The following is a 16,876-nucleotide window of genomic DNA, read 5'->3' as shown; positions in this document are numbered from 1 at the left end:
AGAGCTCGCCACAGAGAGTAGAAGAAGCGCTCGCCACAGAGAGTAGAAGAAGAGCTCGCCACAGAGAGTAGAAGAAGAGCTCGCCACAGAGAGTAGAAGCGCTCGCCACAGAGAGTAGAAGAAGAGCTCGTGACAGAGAGTAGAAGAGCTTGTGACAGAGAGTAGAAGAGCTTGTGACAGAGAGTAGAAGAGCTTGTGACAGAGAGTAGAAGAAGAGCTCGTCACAGAGAGTAGAAGAGCTCGTCACAGAGAGTAGAAGAAGAGCTCGTCACAGAGAGTAGAAGAAGAGCTCGTCACAGAGAGTAGAAGAAGAGCTCGCCACAGAGAGTAGAAGAAGAGCTCGCCACAGAGAGTAGAAGAAGAGCTTGTCACAGAGAGTAGAAGAAGAGCTCGCCACAGAGAGTAGAAGAAGAGCTCGTCACAGAGAGTAGAAGAAGAGCTCGCCACAGAGAGTAGAAGAAGAGCTCGCCACAGAGAGTAGAAGAAGAGCTCGTCACAGAGAGTAGAAGAAGAGCTCGCCACAGAGAGTAGAAGAAGAGCTCGCCACAGAGAGTAGAAGAAGAGCTCGCCACAGAGAGTAGAAGAAGAGCTCGCCACAGAGAGTAGAAGAAGAGCTCGCCACAGAGAGTAGAAGAAGAGCTCGTCACAGAGAGTAGAAGAAGAGCTCGTCACAGAGAGTAGAAGAAGAGCTCGTCACAGAGAGTAGAAGAAGAGCTCGTCACAGAGAGTAGAAGAAGAGCTCGCCACAGAGAGTAGAAGAAGAGCTCGTCACAGAGAGTAGAAGAAGAGCTTGTGACAGAGAGTAGAAGAAGAGCTTGTGACAGAGAGTAGAAGAAGATCTTGTGACAGAGAGTAGAAGAAGCGCTCGTCACAGAGAGTAGAAGAAGAGCTCGTCACAGAGAGTAGAAGAAGCGCTCGTCACAGAGAGTAGAAGAAGAGCTCGTCACAGAGAGTAGAAGAAGAGCTCGCCACAGAGAGTAGAAGAAGAGCTCGTCACAGAGAGTAGAAGAAGAGCTCGCCACAGAGAGTAGAAGAAGAGCTCGCCACAGAGAGTAGAAGAAGAGCTCGTCACAGAGAGTAGAAGAAGAGCTCGTCACAGAGAGTAGAAGAAGAGCTCGCCACAGAGAGTAGAAGAAGCGCTCGCCACAGAGAGTAGAAGAAGAGCTCGCCACAGAGAGTAGAAGAAGAGCTCGCCACAGAGAGTAGAAGAAGCGCTCGCCACAGAGAGTAGAAGAAGAGCTCGCCACAGAGAGTAGAAGAAGAGCTCGCCACAGAGAGTAGAAGAAGAGCTCGCCACAGAGAGTAGAAGAAGAGCTCGCCACAGAGAGTAGAAGAAGCGCTCGCCACAGAGAGTAGAAGAAGCGCTCGCCACAGAGAGTAGAAGAAGAGCTCGTCACAGAGAGTAGAAGAAGAGCTCATCACAGAGTAGAAGAAGAGCTCGTCACAGAGAGAAAAGAAGAGCTTGTGACAGAGAGTAGAAGAAGAGCTCGTCATAGAGAGTAGAAGAAGAGCTTGTGACAGAGAGTAGAAGAAGAGCTCGTCACAGAGAGTAGAAGAAGAGCTTGTGACAGAGAGTAGAAGAAGAGCTTGTGACAGAGAGTAGAAGAAGAGTTCAGGATGTTATTGATCTTTCTCACCTTATCAGAGACTTTCGTCTCTCCGGTCGTCTCCTCTTTCCGACTCCCCATTTTCTCCGAGTCTGTCTGACGGCTCACGTTTCCTCTGCTGGGATCTCCTCGACTCTTCTCTCCTCCTGGTGGCCCTCCTCCTCCACTGCTGTTGCTGCTGCTCGTCTCCCCACCAGCTGCAGCAGTCGGCACCTCCAGGACCTGCAGGTCTAAGTCTGTCCCTCCCTCCATCTTTATCACCGCTGCAGAGAAAGACAGGACAGAGGGTGAGACAGTAGGACTTCATTACCCAGAAAACCCTGCAGAGTGACAGCAGCAAACTGGAATATGAACAGTTTGAGTTATTTATAACCAGTCTCACTGCTCAGTTTATAACCCGTCTCACTGCTCAGTATATAACCCGTCTCACTGCTCAGTATATAACCCGTCTCACTGCTCAGTATATAACCTTTCTCACTGCTCAGTTTATAACCTGTCTCACTGCCCAGTATATAACCTGTCTCACTGCTCAGTTTATAACCTTCTCACTGCTCAGTATATAACCTGTCTCACTGCTCAGTATATAACCTTTCTCACTGCTCAGTTTATAACCTGTCTCACTGCTCAGTATATAACCTGTCTCACTGCTCAGTTTATAACCTTCTCACCGCTCAGTTTATAACCTTCTCACTGCTCAGTTTATAACCTTCTCACTGCTCAGTATATAACCCGTCTCACTGCTCAGTATATAACCCGTCTCACTGCTCAGTATATAACCCGTCTCACTGCTCAGTATATAACCCGTCTCACTGCTCAGTTTATAACCTGTCTCACTGCTCAGTATATAACCCGTCTCACTGCCCAGTATATAACCCGTCTCACTGCTCAGTTTATAACCTTCTCACTGCTCAGTATATAACCTTTCTCACTGATCAGTATATAACCCGTCTCACTGCTCAGTATATAACCTTTCTCACTGCTCAGTATATAACCTGTCTCACTGCTCAGTTTATAACCTGTCTCACTGCTCAGTATATAACCTGTCTCACTGCTCAGTATATAACCTGTCTCACTGCTCAGTTTATAACCTTCTCACCGCTCAGTTTATAACCTTCTCACTGCTCAGTATATAACCCGTCTCACTGCTCAGTATATAACCTGTCTCACTGCTCAGTTTATAACCTGTCTCACTGCTCAGTATATAACCTGTCTCACTGCTCAGTTTATAACCTTCTCACTGCTCAGTTTATAACCCGTCTCACTGCTCAGTTATAATCCGTCTCACTGCTCAGTTATAACCCTTATCACTGCTCAGCATATAACCTGTCTCACTGCTCAGTATATAACCTGTCTCACTGCTCAGTTTATAACCCGTCTCACTGCTCAGTTTATAACCCGTCTCACTGCCCGTCTGTCTCTACCTGCGTCCAGCAGCTTGATGATGGGGGGGGCGTGCTCCATGTCCAGCGACAGCTCCTCCAGCCAGCTGTTGTCCATCAGGAAGAGGAAGACGCCCAGACGCGTCTTTAGGGCGGCCAGAGACTCCGCCCTCCTGGCCGTGATGTCATCCGGGTGGTACTTGGACCGGAACCACTCCTGGTCCTTGTGCTGGAGGAAGAAGTCCTGCAGCTGCTGCCTCCTGAAGTCCAGCTTGTACTGATTGTAGCGCTTCACCGACTCCGTCTCGTCCACGCTGTCCTCCATGTTTAACAGAAAGTCCTGCAGGAGACACGAGGAGACGCTGAGGAACCAATCAGAGACGCTTCATTGTCATGGCTGCTTCCTAAAGGAGGCGTGACTCACCTTAAAGGTCCTCATGGTGGGGGGACCAGGAGGAGGGAGGTCTGGATCCACCATGCCCAACCTGAGACACATTTTATCTTCACGTTACCAACAGTAGTGTCACATTTCATGTACATAAAACATGAGGCCCACTCAGACTGTGTCTGGAGGAGTGTCTGCTACAGACCATAATATCCCGTCACCGTGAGGGATGTGTATCGTTAGAGAAGCGCTCTTTTCCAACGGTTATATGTCGACGATGATCAATATCTGACTTTTCTTCCACATATTTATTAATATTTTTCATTTACTTATGAGAGTTTATAACCCGTCTCACAGCTGACGGTGAGCTCACCTGCCCTGCAGCGGGTGACCCACGTGGTGCGGGTGAAGGTGAGGGAGGTCAGGGTGCCAGCCCTGAGGCCCCGCCCCCGGAAACGGAGCCCCGCCTCCTCCTCCGTACGGCATGGGCATGTCGTAACGGTACGTCTCCCGGTGGTCCTCCCTGGAACGTCATGATCACATGACCAGTTTAGTATAAACACACTCACACACACACTCTCACACAGACACACACTCACCAGTCTCTCCTCATGCGTTTGTGCTGAGGGCTGATGTGTCGGGGGGGAGAAAACCTCTCTCTGCGACCGCGATCGTAGTCCCGCCTCCTCTCTCTGCCGCGGTCCCAGTCCCTGAACACACACCCCGTTAAAACACACACACACACACACACACACACACACACACACAGGTGTGCTATGATGAGGTGTGTGTGCGCGTACCTGTCAGGCCAGTCGTCTCTCCTCCTCTCCTCTCTCTCTCTCGACCGCTCCATGTCACTCCTCTCTCTCCTGAACTTGTCCCGCCTCCTCCTGTCGAACTCGTCATCGCTGTCTCCCATTGGACTAAAGACAAACAGGAAGTACAGTACAGATAGTTCAGTAATAGTACAGTAAAAAGTACACTATGTACCTCTGAGATGTAGTACAGTAAAAAGTACATGTACCTCTGAGATGTAGTACAGTATAAAGTACAACATGTACCTCTGAGATGTAGTACAGTACAAAGTACATGTACCTCTGAGATGTAGTACAGTACAAAGTACATGTACCTCTGAGATGTATGGAGTGGTCTCACTGACGTCACGATCTCCTTAGTTACCAGGTCGGTCGGCCATGTTGGAGTACATACAGATCCTCCATGGCGGCGAGTAAACAAGGAAGTGCGGCGAAAATACAATACTTTGAATCACTGGATAGTGCATCAAAGGTTCGCTACCTTGCCAAATTGAAGGTTATTGGTAACTTGGATCCTTATACGATGAGTGCAGATCGTTTCAGTGCCGATCCTACTTGTCTTCCATCGGTAAACTACGCCAACATCTACGCGTATCTCGTGAACACCCCGAGTCCTTACACGAAAGACGAGCTGGAGTGCTACAAAGGGCTCGACGCTTATAATCAGTTTGTCAGTGGATGGGTCCGACACGTCAAAGCAACGGTCGTCGAGAATTCTCATCTCGTCATTGGAAGAGTAAATATATACAGATCTGGTCAGATATTTAGCAATATTCAATGTTTACTCAGCGCAAACAGACACGTGTGTTTGTTTACATTGTACGTGCACGTCATTGTGTGCGTGTGTGTAGGAATTCACTTTCAACTAACTCCTAACTTCATCCCCCCCCACACATATATATATATATACACATATATATATATATATACATGATACGACGTTAAACTCATATCAAGCAATGCTGAGGCTGCATCTCTGTGTTTCGCCTGTTGTACACGCTCGACACGTCTCTGGCACCGACTGCTGTCACGGGCCGATGAAGCTTCGGTAACCTTCTCATGTAAAAGTTTAATTTATATTTCCTTTATTAAATACTGTTCACAAACGAATTTGCAAATAAAATCACTGACCACTTATAAAGTGATCCGCACATACTCGAGTGTACCCCAAATTCGATTCCTTTATATCTCGAGAGATGCGCGACAGCCATTTCTGGCGACGTCGCTTGGATAGCTCCGTCGTGTAATTTCCTTGATGTGTAATAACCGCTGGCAAACCAAAGAATGATTTCTTGTCTCTATCAGCTCTGCTGCCACAACCAAAGACAGCACAAAAGTTCACCATGATCGATAGGTTCTGCGACTCAGCCGTGCATGCCAGTGGCTGTGTGTACTCCAACATGTACTCCAACATGGCCGACAGCTAAACTGTGACGTCACACGAGACCACTCCATTACAGTATAAAGTACATGTACCTCTGAGATGTAGTACAGTATAAAGTACATGTACCTCTGAGATGTAGTACAGTAAAAAGTACATGCATCTCTGAGATGGCGTACAGTATAAAGTACAATATTTACCTCTGATGTTTAGTGGAGAAATGTAAATACTAATAAAATACTAACATAATAAAATACTAATAATACTAATATTAGTAAAGTACTGCTTTGATTTGACATCTTATATGAGTAATATTGATACATAACAGATACTATTATGTAATGTAGCGACACATATTCATATATTAGCATAGCTGGTAGCTAGCCTGTTAGCTTCTGCTCAGCGCCATTAGCGATGACTCATTATAAACTCACTGAACGAAAGACACAAAGTGAGTGAAACCACAAATAAACAGAAACAAACAGTGAAGTGATGTAATGCTAAAGCTAACAGTCACCCTAACACTAGCTAACTAGCTGGCTAGCACAGCGTGCTAACTGTTAGCTGTAACGGTTCGGGGCTAAAAAAGGCGCTTCAGCTCGCGACCTCTTTGATTTCCGGTTGTCAGAGAAACGTTACCGAAGACTTTACCTGAGCGCGTACGGCTTCAGCTGCCTAAAAAAAACGGAGAAACACGCTCGTGAGCTTAAACGTAGCGGCTCGCCTATCCCGCCGCGAGCCAGAGATCACAATGAACCAGCAACACTTCCGGGTTACGGTTATTTCCGGTCAGGCTTTTCAGTGTAAAGGGAAAGAAAGGTCGTCACCTTGAGGTCAGGAGGGAAACAACATGTAGAGTTCTACCAGCTAACGTCACGTGACTAAGTACGTTCAGTACTGAACTTAATAAGAGGTCCCTGTATGTACGTTAAGTACTTTGTCTAAAAAGAGAGAAAATCAAAGTAACACAGAAATTGATATGCTGACGGTGATTATGATGCTGAAGCATCTCAACAATAACCGTATACATGGTTTCAGAATCAGAATCAGAACCGTTTATTGCCATTGTATGTTGAACATACGAGGAATTTGACATGACGGGATGTGCAAACATTTAACAACAATCAACAATGCAAAGTAGAAACATATTACATTTCCAGAAAACATAAGATCAATTAAAATATAAAATAAGTGGAATATAAGACAAAGTGAAATATAATATTCAGTAAAGTGCACAAACGGACAGGTAACAGGACTATAGACCAGTGAGATGAAGTGTAGTGTGAAAGTGTGGTGTGATAGAGTGACCGGTGGGACTTTGTCCTGGGGAGGACAGAGTCAGTGGGGGCTCTGTCCATGACTGCCGACGGGAAGAAGCTGTTCATGTGTCGTGAGGTCTTGGTCCTGATGGACCTCAGCCTCCTGCCAGATGGAAGGGGCTCCAACAGTTCATGACCAGGGTCAGAGGGGTCGCCCTTTCTGATTAAAGAGGATTTATACATGTTCTTTGCACTTTTTCCATCATTCTTTTTGGTTCTGTTACATTTTATTTGATGTGGCAAAAGCCTAAATGTTCTTTATCACATGTCATTTAATTAAACACGTTAATGAAGTAAGAAGTGTGGTGGCGACCAGTGTTACCTCACAGCAGGAGGTCCGCACCTTGTCAGCGTGGCTTCTCTCTGGGCTTCTCTCGGGCTTCTCTCAGGCTTCTCTCTGGGTTCTCTCGGGCTTCTCTCTGGGTTCTCTCTGGGTTCTCTCTGGGTTCTCTCTGGGCTTCTCTCTGGGTTCTCTCTGGGCTTCTCTCTGGGTTCTCTCTGGGTTCTCTCTGGGCTTCTCTCTGGGCTTCTCTCTGGGCTTCTCTCTGGGCTTCTCTCGGGGTTCTCTCGGGCTTCTCTCGGGCTTCTCTCGGGCTTCTCTCGGGCTTCTCTCTGGGTTCTCTCTGGGTTCTCTCTGGGCTTCTCTCTGGGCTTCTCTCGGGCTTCTCTCTGGGTTCTCTCTGGGTTCTCTCTGGGTTCTCTCGGGCTTCTCTCGGGCTTCTCTCGGGCTTCTCTCTGGGCTTCTCTCTGGGTTCTCTCGGGCTTCTCTCGGGCTTCTCTCGGGCTTCTCTCGGGCTTCTCTCTGGGTTCTCTCTGGGTTCTCTCTGGGCTTCTCTCGGGCTTCTCTCGGGCTTCTCTCTGGGTTCTCTCTGGGTTCTCTCTGGGTTCTCTCTGGGCTTCTCTCGGGCTTCTCTCGGGCTTCTCTCTGGGTTCTCTCTGGGTTCTCTCTGGGCTTCTCTCTGGCTTCTCTCTGGCTTCTCTCGGGCTTCTCTCGGGCTTCTCTCGGGCTTCTCTCGGGCTTCTCTCTGGGTTCTCTCTGGGTTCTCTCTGGGTTCTCTCTGGGCTTCTCTCGGGCTTCTCTCGGGCTTCTCTCTGGGTTCTCTCTGGGTTCTCTCTGGGCTTCTCTCGGGCTTCTCTCGGGCTTCTCTCGGGCTTCTCTCTGGGTTCTCTCTGGGTTCTCTCTGGGCTTCTCTCGGGCTTCTCTCGGGCTTCTCTCGGGCTTCTCTCGGGCTTCTCTCTGGGTTCTCTCTGGGTTCTCTCTGGGCTTCTCTCGGGCTTCTCTCGGGCTTCTCTCGGGCTTCTCTCGGGCTTCTCTCTGGGTTCTCTCTGGGTTCTCTCTGGGCTTCTCTCTGGCTTCTCTCGGGCTTCTCTCGGGCTTCTCTCGGGCTTCTCTCGGGCTTCTCTCTGGGTTCTCTCTGGGTTCTCTCTGGGCTTCTCTCTGGCTTCTCTCGGGCTTCTCTCTGGGTTCTCTCTGGGTTCTCTCTGGGCTTCTCTCGGGCTTCTCTCGGGCTTCTCTCTGGCTTCTCTCGGGCTTCTCTCGGGCTTCTCTCGGGCTTCTCTCGGGCTTCTCTCGGGCTTCTCTCTGGGTTCTCTCTGGGTTCTCTCTGGGCTTCTCTCGGGCTTCTCTCGGGCTTCTCTCTGGGTTCTCTCTGGGTTCTCTCTGGGTTCTCTCTGGGCTTCTCTCGGGCTTCTCTCGGGCTTCTCTCGGGCTTCTCTCGGGCTTCTCTCTGGGTTCTCTCTGGGTTCTCTCTGGGCTTCTCTCTGGCTTCTCTCGGGCTTCTCTCGGGCTTCTCTCTGGGTTCTCTCTGGGTTCTCTCTGGGCTTCTCTCTGGCTTCTCTCGGGCTTCTCTCTGGGTTCTCTCTGGGTTCTCTCTGGGCTTCTCTCTGGCTTCTCTCGGGCTTCTCTCGGGCTTCTCTCTGGCTTCTCTCGGGCTTCTCTCGGGCTTCTCTCGGGCTTCTCTCTGGGTTCTCTCTGGGTTCTCTCTGGGCTTCTCTCTGGCTTCTCTCGGGCTTCTCTCGGGCTTCTCTCGGGCTTCTCTCGGGCTTCTCTCGGGCTTCTCTCGGGCTTCTCTCGGGCTTCTCTCTGGGTTCTCTCTGGGCTTCTCTCGGGCTTCTCTCGGGCTTCTCTCGGGCTTCTCTCTGGGTTCTCTCTGGGTTCTCTCTGGGCTTCTCTCGGGCTTCTCTCGGGCTTCTCTCGGGCTTCTCTCGGGCTTCTCTCTGGGTTCTCTCTGGGTTCTCTCTGGGCTTCTCTCGGGCTTCTCTCGGGCTTCTCTCGGGCTTCTCTCGGGCTTCTCTCGGGCTTCTCTCGGGCTTCTCTCTGGGTTCTCTCTGGGTTCTCTCTGGGCTTCTCTCTGGCTTCTCTCGGGCTTCTCTCTGGGTTCTCTCTGGGTTCTCTCTGGGTTCTCTCTGGGCTTCTCTCGGGCTTCTCTCGGGCTTCTCTCTGGCTTCTCTCGGGCTTCTCTCGGGCTTCTCTCGGGCTTCTCTCTGGGCTTCGCTCGCTACATCAGTAGCGAGCACGGCTGTGGGCTCATTTTTTCTAACAGACGTCTACACTGAACCACAACCCCGGAGTTCTCCAATACCTCCAACCTCGGCGGAGTTTTCAGGTTCCTCCGTTTAGGCTGCTCCAAAACTCCGGCGTGGTGTGGCTGCTCAGTGTAAACGTAGCAAAAGTGGACTAGTGTGGATGTGGTCTTAGCTGTCTGAGTTCTGCTGTGAACCAGGGTTTGTCATTGTTGTAACTCACCTGGTGCTTGTTGGTACACAGCCTCTGTGTACTCATCCAGGCTGTTGGTAGCAGTCCTGAAGACATCCCAGTCTGTACAGTCCAAACACGCCCGAAGGTCCTCCAGAGCCTCACTGGTCCTCCAGAGCCTCACTGGTCCTCCAGAGCCTCACTGGTCCACTTCTTGAATGTCCTCACTACAGGTTTGCAGAGCTTGAGTTTCTTCCTGTAGGCAGGAATCAGATGGACCATGACGTGGTCAGAGTCGGTGCAGCCCGAGGGACGGCGCGATGGCCCGCTGATTGATGTGTAGCAGTGGTCGAATGTTCTCGTCTCTGGTTGGGCATTTAATGAACTGTCTGTATTTGGGGAGTTCATGGCTGAGGTTTCCTTTGTTAAAGTCACAGAGGACAATAACTAGGGTTAGGGTTGGTCCGCTCCACACACGGCGCCGGCCCGTTTCCCTCTCCGACGGCGTTTCACTGCATGGGCTAAGGTGAGCGCTAAGTTAGCAGAAGAGTTGGGACTAAGTCCTCTGAGTTGATCCTCTGATGTGCATGAGCTCCTCTCCGGGTATCACAGCAGAAAACTGAATTAACGACTCTTCAGTGCTCTGGGCGTGACGGCGTAAACAGGAAGTAGTTTGGTTGCTTAGTTAACATAATACGACAGAGTAATAAAGTAGTGTTTAATTATGAAAGGTCGTGTTTGATACTTAAGATCTCCCTCTATGAACTCAAACAGACTCATTCCCTGGAAAGTTTTGGAAGTTTTATATTTCAGACTGCAGGTATCTCACACATCATATTTACATGAATATTAACACTCTCACAACACTCTGAAGTCTCTGTCTACTGGAGAGCATTTACTGTTTTGTTCTTTTACAGTTTGTGTGGACTTCACAATAGATGAGCAGAACAAGATAAGCATTAATAAGGACAGGAGGGTCCTCCGTTGTGTGTCCATTGTCCTCAAAGCCGCTAACCGTGACTTTAGACGTCTCCGTAGGACTGATACCTCCGCTGGTCGCTGATCGCTCCACTAACAGCTGCTTAAAACATTTTTTATCATTACATTAGTTAGTTACACAGTTAGTTCGTTACATAGTTCGTTCATTAGTTAGTTACATAGTTAGTCAGATAGATAGTTCGTTAGTTACACAGTTAGTTTGTTCGATAGTTAGTTAGTTACATAGTTAGTTAGTTCGTGACATAGTTAGTTAGATAGATAGTTACATAGTTAGTTTGCATAATTAGTGTTCCCATTATTGTTTTCAAAAATGTTTGAGTGAAACATTCTTGTATTTTAGTGTCCTTCTCTTGAAATCATCTTTTTGTATTTTCTCTTTTGAATCCATTTGTCCAGACTAAACGTTGTTTCATGACAGTGAGGAGCTGATCGGACTCTTGGTCTCTCGTTGATGATCAATGACCTCAGGAGTTGAAAATGTTACACAATTAATAAACTTCTTTAATTCTTCTAAATGTTTAAACGTGTTTTATTTCTGTTTGTGTCGCTGTAAAGCCGATGACATCATGTTCTCGTCTTCATTAATATTCATCGTGTCAATAACACAAATGCATTCAAACTCCAGTCAGTAAAAGTCTAAATGTACGTTAAAAACAGCTGAAAGTCTTTATGTGCATTAAAGATTTCATTATAATCTCCTCACAAGTCAAAGGTTATGTTACGTAATCCTTCATTCCTTACGATGACTAGATGTCGACCCGTTACTCTCGCGTTGAGGTCTTCTGATTGGCTGGTGGTGTGGAGGGGGCGGGGCCAGACACCTGGAGGAGAAGAGCAACATTGAAGATGAGGATTGACTCGTACGTTTCTCCTGTGACTGCGCTCACGAACAGAACCACACATGTGACGTACGAGTGTGCCCCCCCCCCCCCCCCGTGGAACTGCACTCTGTAGGACGGTGACGTCTTCTCTGTAAATAAATACTCTAAAGACAAACTTCTCTCCTCAATGTTTCTCCTTTCAGTGTTATTGGACTCACTCGGCCCTCTTGAAGAGCTTTATTGCACCACAACTCTTAGATTCTCTTTTAGTGTCCATCTGTGATCAGCTTTAGAAGAGGACGGGACATCATGATGTCCTCTGCTCACCTGTCCTCCTCCTGCTCCCCCTCCCCCTCGTCCACAGAAGACGGTGGTCAGTCCGTTGTGGGCGGGGACATGTCGGAGGCTGCGTGTCACTCTCCCGGTCACTCCCCCAGGTCACTCCCCCGGTCACTCCCCCAGGTCACTCCACCGGTCACTCCCACCGGTCACTCTCCCGGTCACTCCCCCAGGTCACTCCCCCGGTCACTCCCCGAGGTCACTCCACCGGTCACTCCCACCGGTCACTCCACCGGTCACTCTCCCGGTCACTCTCCCGGTCACTCCCCCCGGTCACTCCCCACGGTCACTCTCCCGGTCACTCCACACGGTCACTCCCCCGGTCACTCCACCGGTCACTCCCCACGGTCACTCCCCCCGGTCACTCCCCCGGTCACTCCCCCAGGTCACTCCACCGGTCACTCCCACGGTCACTCCCCCGGTCACTCTCCCGGTCACTCCCCACGGTCACTCCCCCAGGTCACTCCACCGGTCACTCCCCCCGGTCACTCCCCCGGTCACTCCCCCCGGTCACTCCCCCGGTCACTCCCCCAGGTCACTCCCACCGGTCACTCCCCACGGTCACTCCCCCAGGTCACTCCACCGGTCACTCCCACCGGTCACTCCCCCGGTCACTCCCCCAGGTCACTCCACCGGTCACTCCCACCGGTCACTCCCCACGGTCACTCCCCCGGTCACTCCACCGGTCACTCCCACCGGTCACTCCCCACGGTCACTCCCCCAGGTCACTCCACCGGTCACTCCCCACGGTCACTCCCACGGTCACTCCCCCGGTCACTCCCCCGGTCACTCCACCGGTCACTCCCCCGCATCCCTTCTGTTGCACTCGACACGTTCACACGACACTTCCATCTCACTGGTACACAGTCCTGCTATCTGTTCGTTTGGGCACTTTATTTGATATTTGACTTTATTTGATATTTTCTGTACATTTCAAGCGCCATCCCATCATCATCATCGCCATGGTGACCAGGCAGCAGTTAGAGCGTCCACTTCAAACACCTGCAGACACACAGAGGACGAAGAGGACGAAGAGTTAGTCTACGTACAGAGTACACCAAAGTACCTGAAGTCAGTCAAAGTACCTCAAGTCAGTACAAGACCTTCATGTAAACATATGTTCGTGTACATATAACATGCACATGTAAACTACGTGACTCTTGTGTCTGTCATGTGACATGACGTTGTTGATGGTCCTCACACTGGCAGAAAGACAAACGTGTGTGTGTGTGTGTACCTGGTCTCCCTGTGCGTGCACAGACACCTGCTGCTGCAGTAGCGCCCCCCACAGGTGGTGCAGGTGTAGTGAGACGGGAAACCACAGACGCAGCAGAAGTGACGGGGGGGCAGAGAGGAGGGAGGGGCCGCAGCAGACAGGTAGTTAGGCTCCGCCCTCTCCGACAGGTTCTACCAATCAGAGCAGCAGTCAGCTGACAGCACACGCGCACACACACACACACACACACACACACACACACACACACACACACACACACACACACACACACACACACACACACACACACACACACACACACACACACACACACACACACACACACACACACACCTCCTCCTCCAGCAGAGTGGTGAAGTTCTTCCTGAAACGCTGCTTAAAGTGGTCGCCCCTCGTCTTCCTCTTCTTCTTCTCTGGACGCACAGAGACACGAGGAGGAGGAGAAGAAGAAAAGAAACAGATGTTAATAATGAGAACATCTGTCCTCTGGTGTCCTCCGTGGCTTCGTCTCTCAGTGTTTAATAACCTGGTTCTTCTGTCTCACTGAAGGCAGGCAGACGGGCAGTAGGACCTGGGGGAGGCAGGAAGGACAGGGGGTCGTCCTGGAAACACAACAACAACAACAACATGAGAAACTTCATCTAAAGCTTCATAAAAAAACACTGATTTCATCCACGACGCCACACGACATCATCAGGACGACATCATCCTGATGATGTCGTCCTGATGATGTCGTCCTGATGATGATGATCAGCTGGTCCTGGACCTGGAAGTTGTCTTTCTCCAGAGCGTCCAGCTGACGGGTCAGTCTCCTCTGTCTGGTGGCTTCATCCAGAACTCTACGCTGACCGGCCTCCACACGAGCTGAGAGACAGACAGACAGGAGGGAGACAGACAGACGGGAGGGAGACAGACGGGAGGGAGACAGACAGACGGGAGACAGACAGACGGGAGACAGACAAGACGGAGACAGACAGGAGGGAGACAGACAGACGGGAGGGAGACAGACGGGAGGGAGACAGACAGACGGGAGACAGACAGACGGGAGACAGACAGACGGGAGACAGACAGGAGGGAGACAGACAAGACGGAGACAGACAGGAGGGAGACAGACAAGACGGACAGGAGGGAGACAGACAAGACGGAGACAGACAGGAGGGAGACAGACAGACGGGAGGGAGACAGACAAGACGGAGACAGACAGACAGACGGACGGGAGACAGACAGACGGGAGGGAGACACAGACAGACAGGAGGGAGACAGACAAGACGGAGACAGACAGGAGGGAGACAGACGGGAAGGAGACAGACAGACGGGAGACAGACAGACGGGAGGGAGACAGACGGGAGGGAGACAGACAGACGGGAGACAGACAGACGGGAGACAGACAAGACGGAGACAGACAGACAGACAGACAGGAGGGAGACAGACAAGACGGAGACAGACAAGACGGAGGGAGACAGGAGGGAGACAGACAGACGGGAGGGAGACAGACGGGAGGGAGACAGACGGGAGGGAGACAGACAGACGGGCGACAGACAGGAGGGAGACAGACAGACAGACAGGAGGGAGACAGACAAGACGGAGACAGACAGGAGGGAGACAGACAGACGGGAGGGAGACAGACAAGACCTCCAGACAGGAGGGAGACAGACAGACAGACGGACGGGAGACAGACAGACGGGAGGGAGACAGACAGACAGACAGACAGGAGGGAGACAGACAAGACGGAGACAGACAGGAGGGAGACAGACAAGAGGGAGACAGACAAGACGGAGACAGACAGGAGGGAGACAGACAGGCGGGAGACAGACAAGACGGAGACAGACAGGAGGGAGACAGACAGGAGGGAGACAGACAAGACGGAGACAGGAGGGAGGGAGACAGACAGGAGGGAGACAGACAGACGGGAGACAGACAGACGGGAGACAGACAGACGGGAGGGAGACAGACAGGAGGGAGACAGACAGACAGACATGAGGGAGACAGACAAGACGGAGACAGACAGGAGGGAGACAGACAAGACGGAGACAGACAGGAGGGAGACAGACAGACGGAGACAGACAGGAGGGACACAGACAGACAGACGGAGACAGACAGGAGGGAGACAGACAGGAGGGAGACAGACAGACGGAGACAGGAGGGAGACAGACAGACGGGAGACAGACAGGAGGGAGACAGACAGACGGAGACAGGAGGGAGACAGACAGACGGGAGACAGACAGACGGGAGGGAGACAGACAGACAGGAAGGAGACAGACAGACAGGAGGGAGACAGACAAGACGGAGACAGACAGGAGGGAGACAGACAGGAGGGAGACAGACAGACAGGAGACAGACAGACGGGAGGGAGACAGACAGGAGGGAGACAGACAGGAGGGAGACAGACAGACAGACAGGAGACAGACAGACAGGAGGGAGACAGACAGACAGACAGGAGGGAGACACAGACAGGACGGAGACACAGACAGGACGGACACACAGACAGGAGGGAGACAGACAGACAGTCAGGAGGGAGACAGAAAGACAGACAGGAGACAGACAGACAGGAGGGAGACAGACAGACAGGAGGGAGACACAGACAGGACGGAGACACAGACAGGACGTACACACAGACAGGAGGGAGACAGACAAGACGGAGACAGACAGGAGGGAGACAGACAGGAGGGAGACAGACAGACAGACAGGAGGGAGACAGAAAGACAGACAGGAGGGAGACAGAAAGACAGACAGGACGGAGACAGACAGACAGGAGGGAGACAGACAAGACGGAGACAGAAAGACAGACAGGAGGGAGACAGAAAGACAGACAGGAGGGAGACAGACAGACAGGAAGGAGACAGACAGACAGGAGGGAGACAGACAAGACGGAGACAGACAGGAGGGAGACATACAGGAGGGAGACAGACAGGAGGGAGACAGACAGACGGGAGACAGACAGACGGGCAGGAGGGAGACAGACAGACGGGAGACAGACAGACAAGACGGAGACAGACAAGACGGAGACAGACAGGAGGGAGACAGACAGACAGACAGGAGGGAGACAGAAAGACAGACAGGAGGAAGACAGAAAGACAGACAGGAGGAGGGAGGGAGAGAGACAGACAGGAGAGAGAGCGAGACATAGATATGCGTTTATAAATATATGTGTTTATATGTAGAGAAGAGTTGTGCGGACCGTAAGGACTCAAACACAAAGAACTCCTCACGGTAATCAACCAGAGGCCCGCCGGCCTGGGAGTGATCCGGTTCCGGGGATTAAAACCGAGACCGGAATCTCTGTTGAGGAACTCGCGGAACTCCTCACGAGTCCGTTAAACTCACCGGAAATAAACAGAAAGTAGCTTCGATAGCTCCGAAGAACGTTTCGTGAGTCAAACAAAACAGACTGAAACAGACAAAAGGAGCGCGCAGACAAGAACACGTGCACGCGCATTTACACATTTTATACTTTGAGACTTTAGAGTCTCGCGCCGCGTGGCCACGCGTTCATGTAAAGGTTTAAATTACGCTTCAACTCACCGGAACCTTTCTTCTCCAGCACCATAGCGGCTCTGTTCGCTCTAACTTCCTGTCTACGGAAGCCGGGGAGGCTCCAAATCAAGCGAAACGCGAAGTCCTCCAACAACGTTTATACTCAGGAATACGTGTTTAAATGTTCATTATTATATCGTCTTTATGTTTTCACCTCTCAGCTGTTTTTATCAATAAACACGAGCGTTGATGAATATGAACGAACATCAGTTTAAAACAATAACAATGATTCTAATAACAATCACATGAGAACAATGAGAGAAGTTTGTATTTGAATACTTTTATTTGTGAAGACTCATTCTGAGGTTTTATTCTACGTCGTTGATAAATAATCAATAAACATGAAAATAATTATTAAAACGTGT

At 50.6% G+C, this 16,876-nt stretch overlaps 2 protein-coding genes across 4 annotated transcripts in view; both read right to left on the bottom strand.

The window, feature by feature from the left end:
• The window catches only part of LOC306796545 (serrate RNA effector molecule homolog), a 10,320-nt gene extending 4,007 nt beyond the window's left edge, over positions 1–6,313 (bottom strand). The window contains exons 1-7 of the mRNA XM_079295540.1: positions 6,219–6,313; positions 4,172–4,294; positions 3,971–4,081; positions 3,745–3,894; positions 3,411–3,471; positions 3,029–3,326; positions 1,638–1,870 (exon numbers count right to left, since the gene is read on the bottom strand). Of these exons, the coding sequence (XP_079151666.1) occupies positions 1,638–1,870; positions 3,029–3,326; positions 3,411–3,471; positions 3,745–3,894; positions 3,971–4,081; positions 4,172–4,290 (972 nt within the window). The 5' untranslated portion in view covers positions 4,291–4,294; positions 6,219–6,313. The remainder of the gene's footprint in view (positions 1–1,637; positions 1,871–3,028; positions 3,327–3,410; positions 3,472–3,744; positions 3,895–3,970; positions 4,082–4,171; positions 4,295–6,218) is intronic.
• A 4,093-nt stretch (positions 6,314–10,406) lies between these two features.
• On the bottom strand, positions 10,407–16,557 carry znhit1 (zinc finger, HIT-type containing 1). Of its 3 annotated transcripts, XR_013773063.1 has the most exons (8): positions 16,500–16,535; positions 13,744–13,841; positions 13,504–13,579; positions 13,311–13,390; positions 12,978–13,147; positions 12,671–12,742; positions 11,284–11,401; positions 10,407–11,043 (listed from the first exon to the last, which is right to left on the bottom strand). XR_013773063.1 is itself a non-coding variant. In XM_079295557.1 (6 exons), exons 1-6 carry the CDS (start codon positions 16,522–16,524, stop codon positions 12,721–12,723), a joined length of 471 nt encoding a protein of 156 aa, XP_079151683.1. In that variant the 5' UTR covers positions 16,525–16,535; the 3' UTR covers positions 12,599–12,720. The 3 variants fall into 3 exon arrangements, 1 of the variants encoding a protein (XP_079151683.1); XR_013773062.1 differs by having other exon boundaries at positions 10,407–11,401; positions 16,500–16,557; XM_079295557.1 differs by lacking the exons at positions 10,407–11,043; positions 11,284–11,401 and having other exon boundaries at positions 12,599–12,742.
• Positions 16,558–16,876: the final 319 nt, after the last annotated feature.

Source organism: Melanostigma gelatinosum, assembly GCF_949748355.1.
Source record: "Melanostigma gelatinosum genome assembly, chromosome: 23".
Classification (NCBI taxonomy): Eukaryota; Metazoa; Chordata; class Actinopteri; order Perciformes; family Zoarcidae; genus Melanostigma; species Melanostigma gelatinosum.
The sequence above is the reverse complement of the archived record's forward strand: the minus strand, read 5'-3'. Positions and strand labels throughout refer to the sequence as shown.

Bases quoted from the DNA above. Each gene is read 5' to 3' on its own strand.
- znhit1 (XM_079295557.1), bottom strand. From the start codon at position 16,524: ATGGTGCTGGAGAAGAAAGGTTCCG. The intron at 13,842-16,499 runs GTGAGTTGAAGC...TCTGTCTCTCAG, and splicing joins GCTGGAGAAGAAAGGTTCCG to CTCGTGTGGAGGCCGGTCAG. The intron at 13,148-13,310 runs GTGTGTGTGTGT...TCTGATTGGTAG, and splicing joins CCACTCTGCTGGAGGAGGAG to AACCTGTCGGAGAGGGCGGA.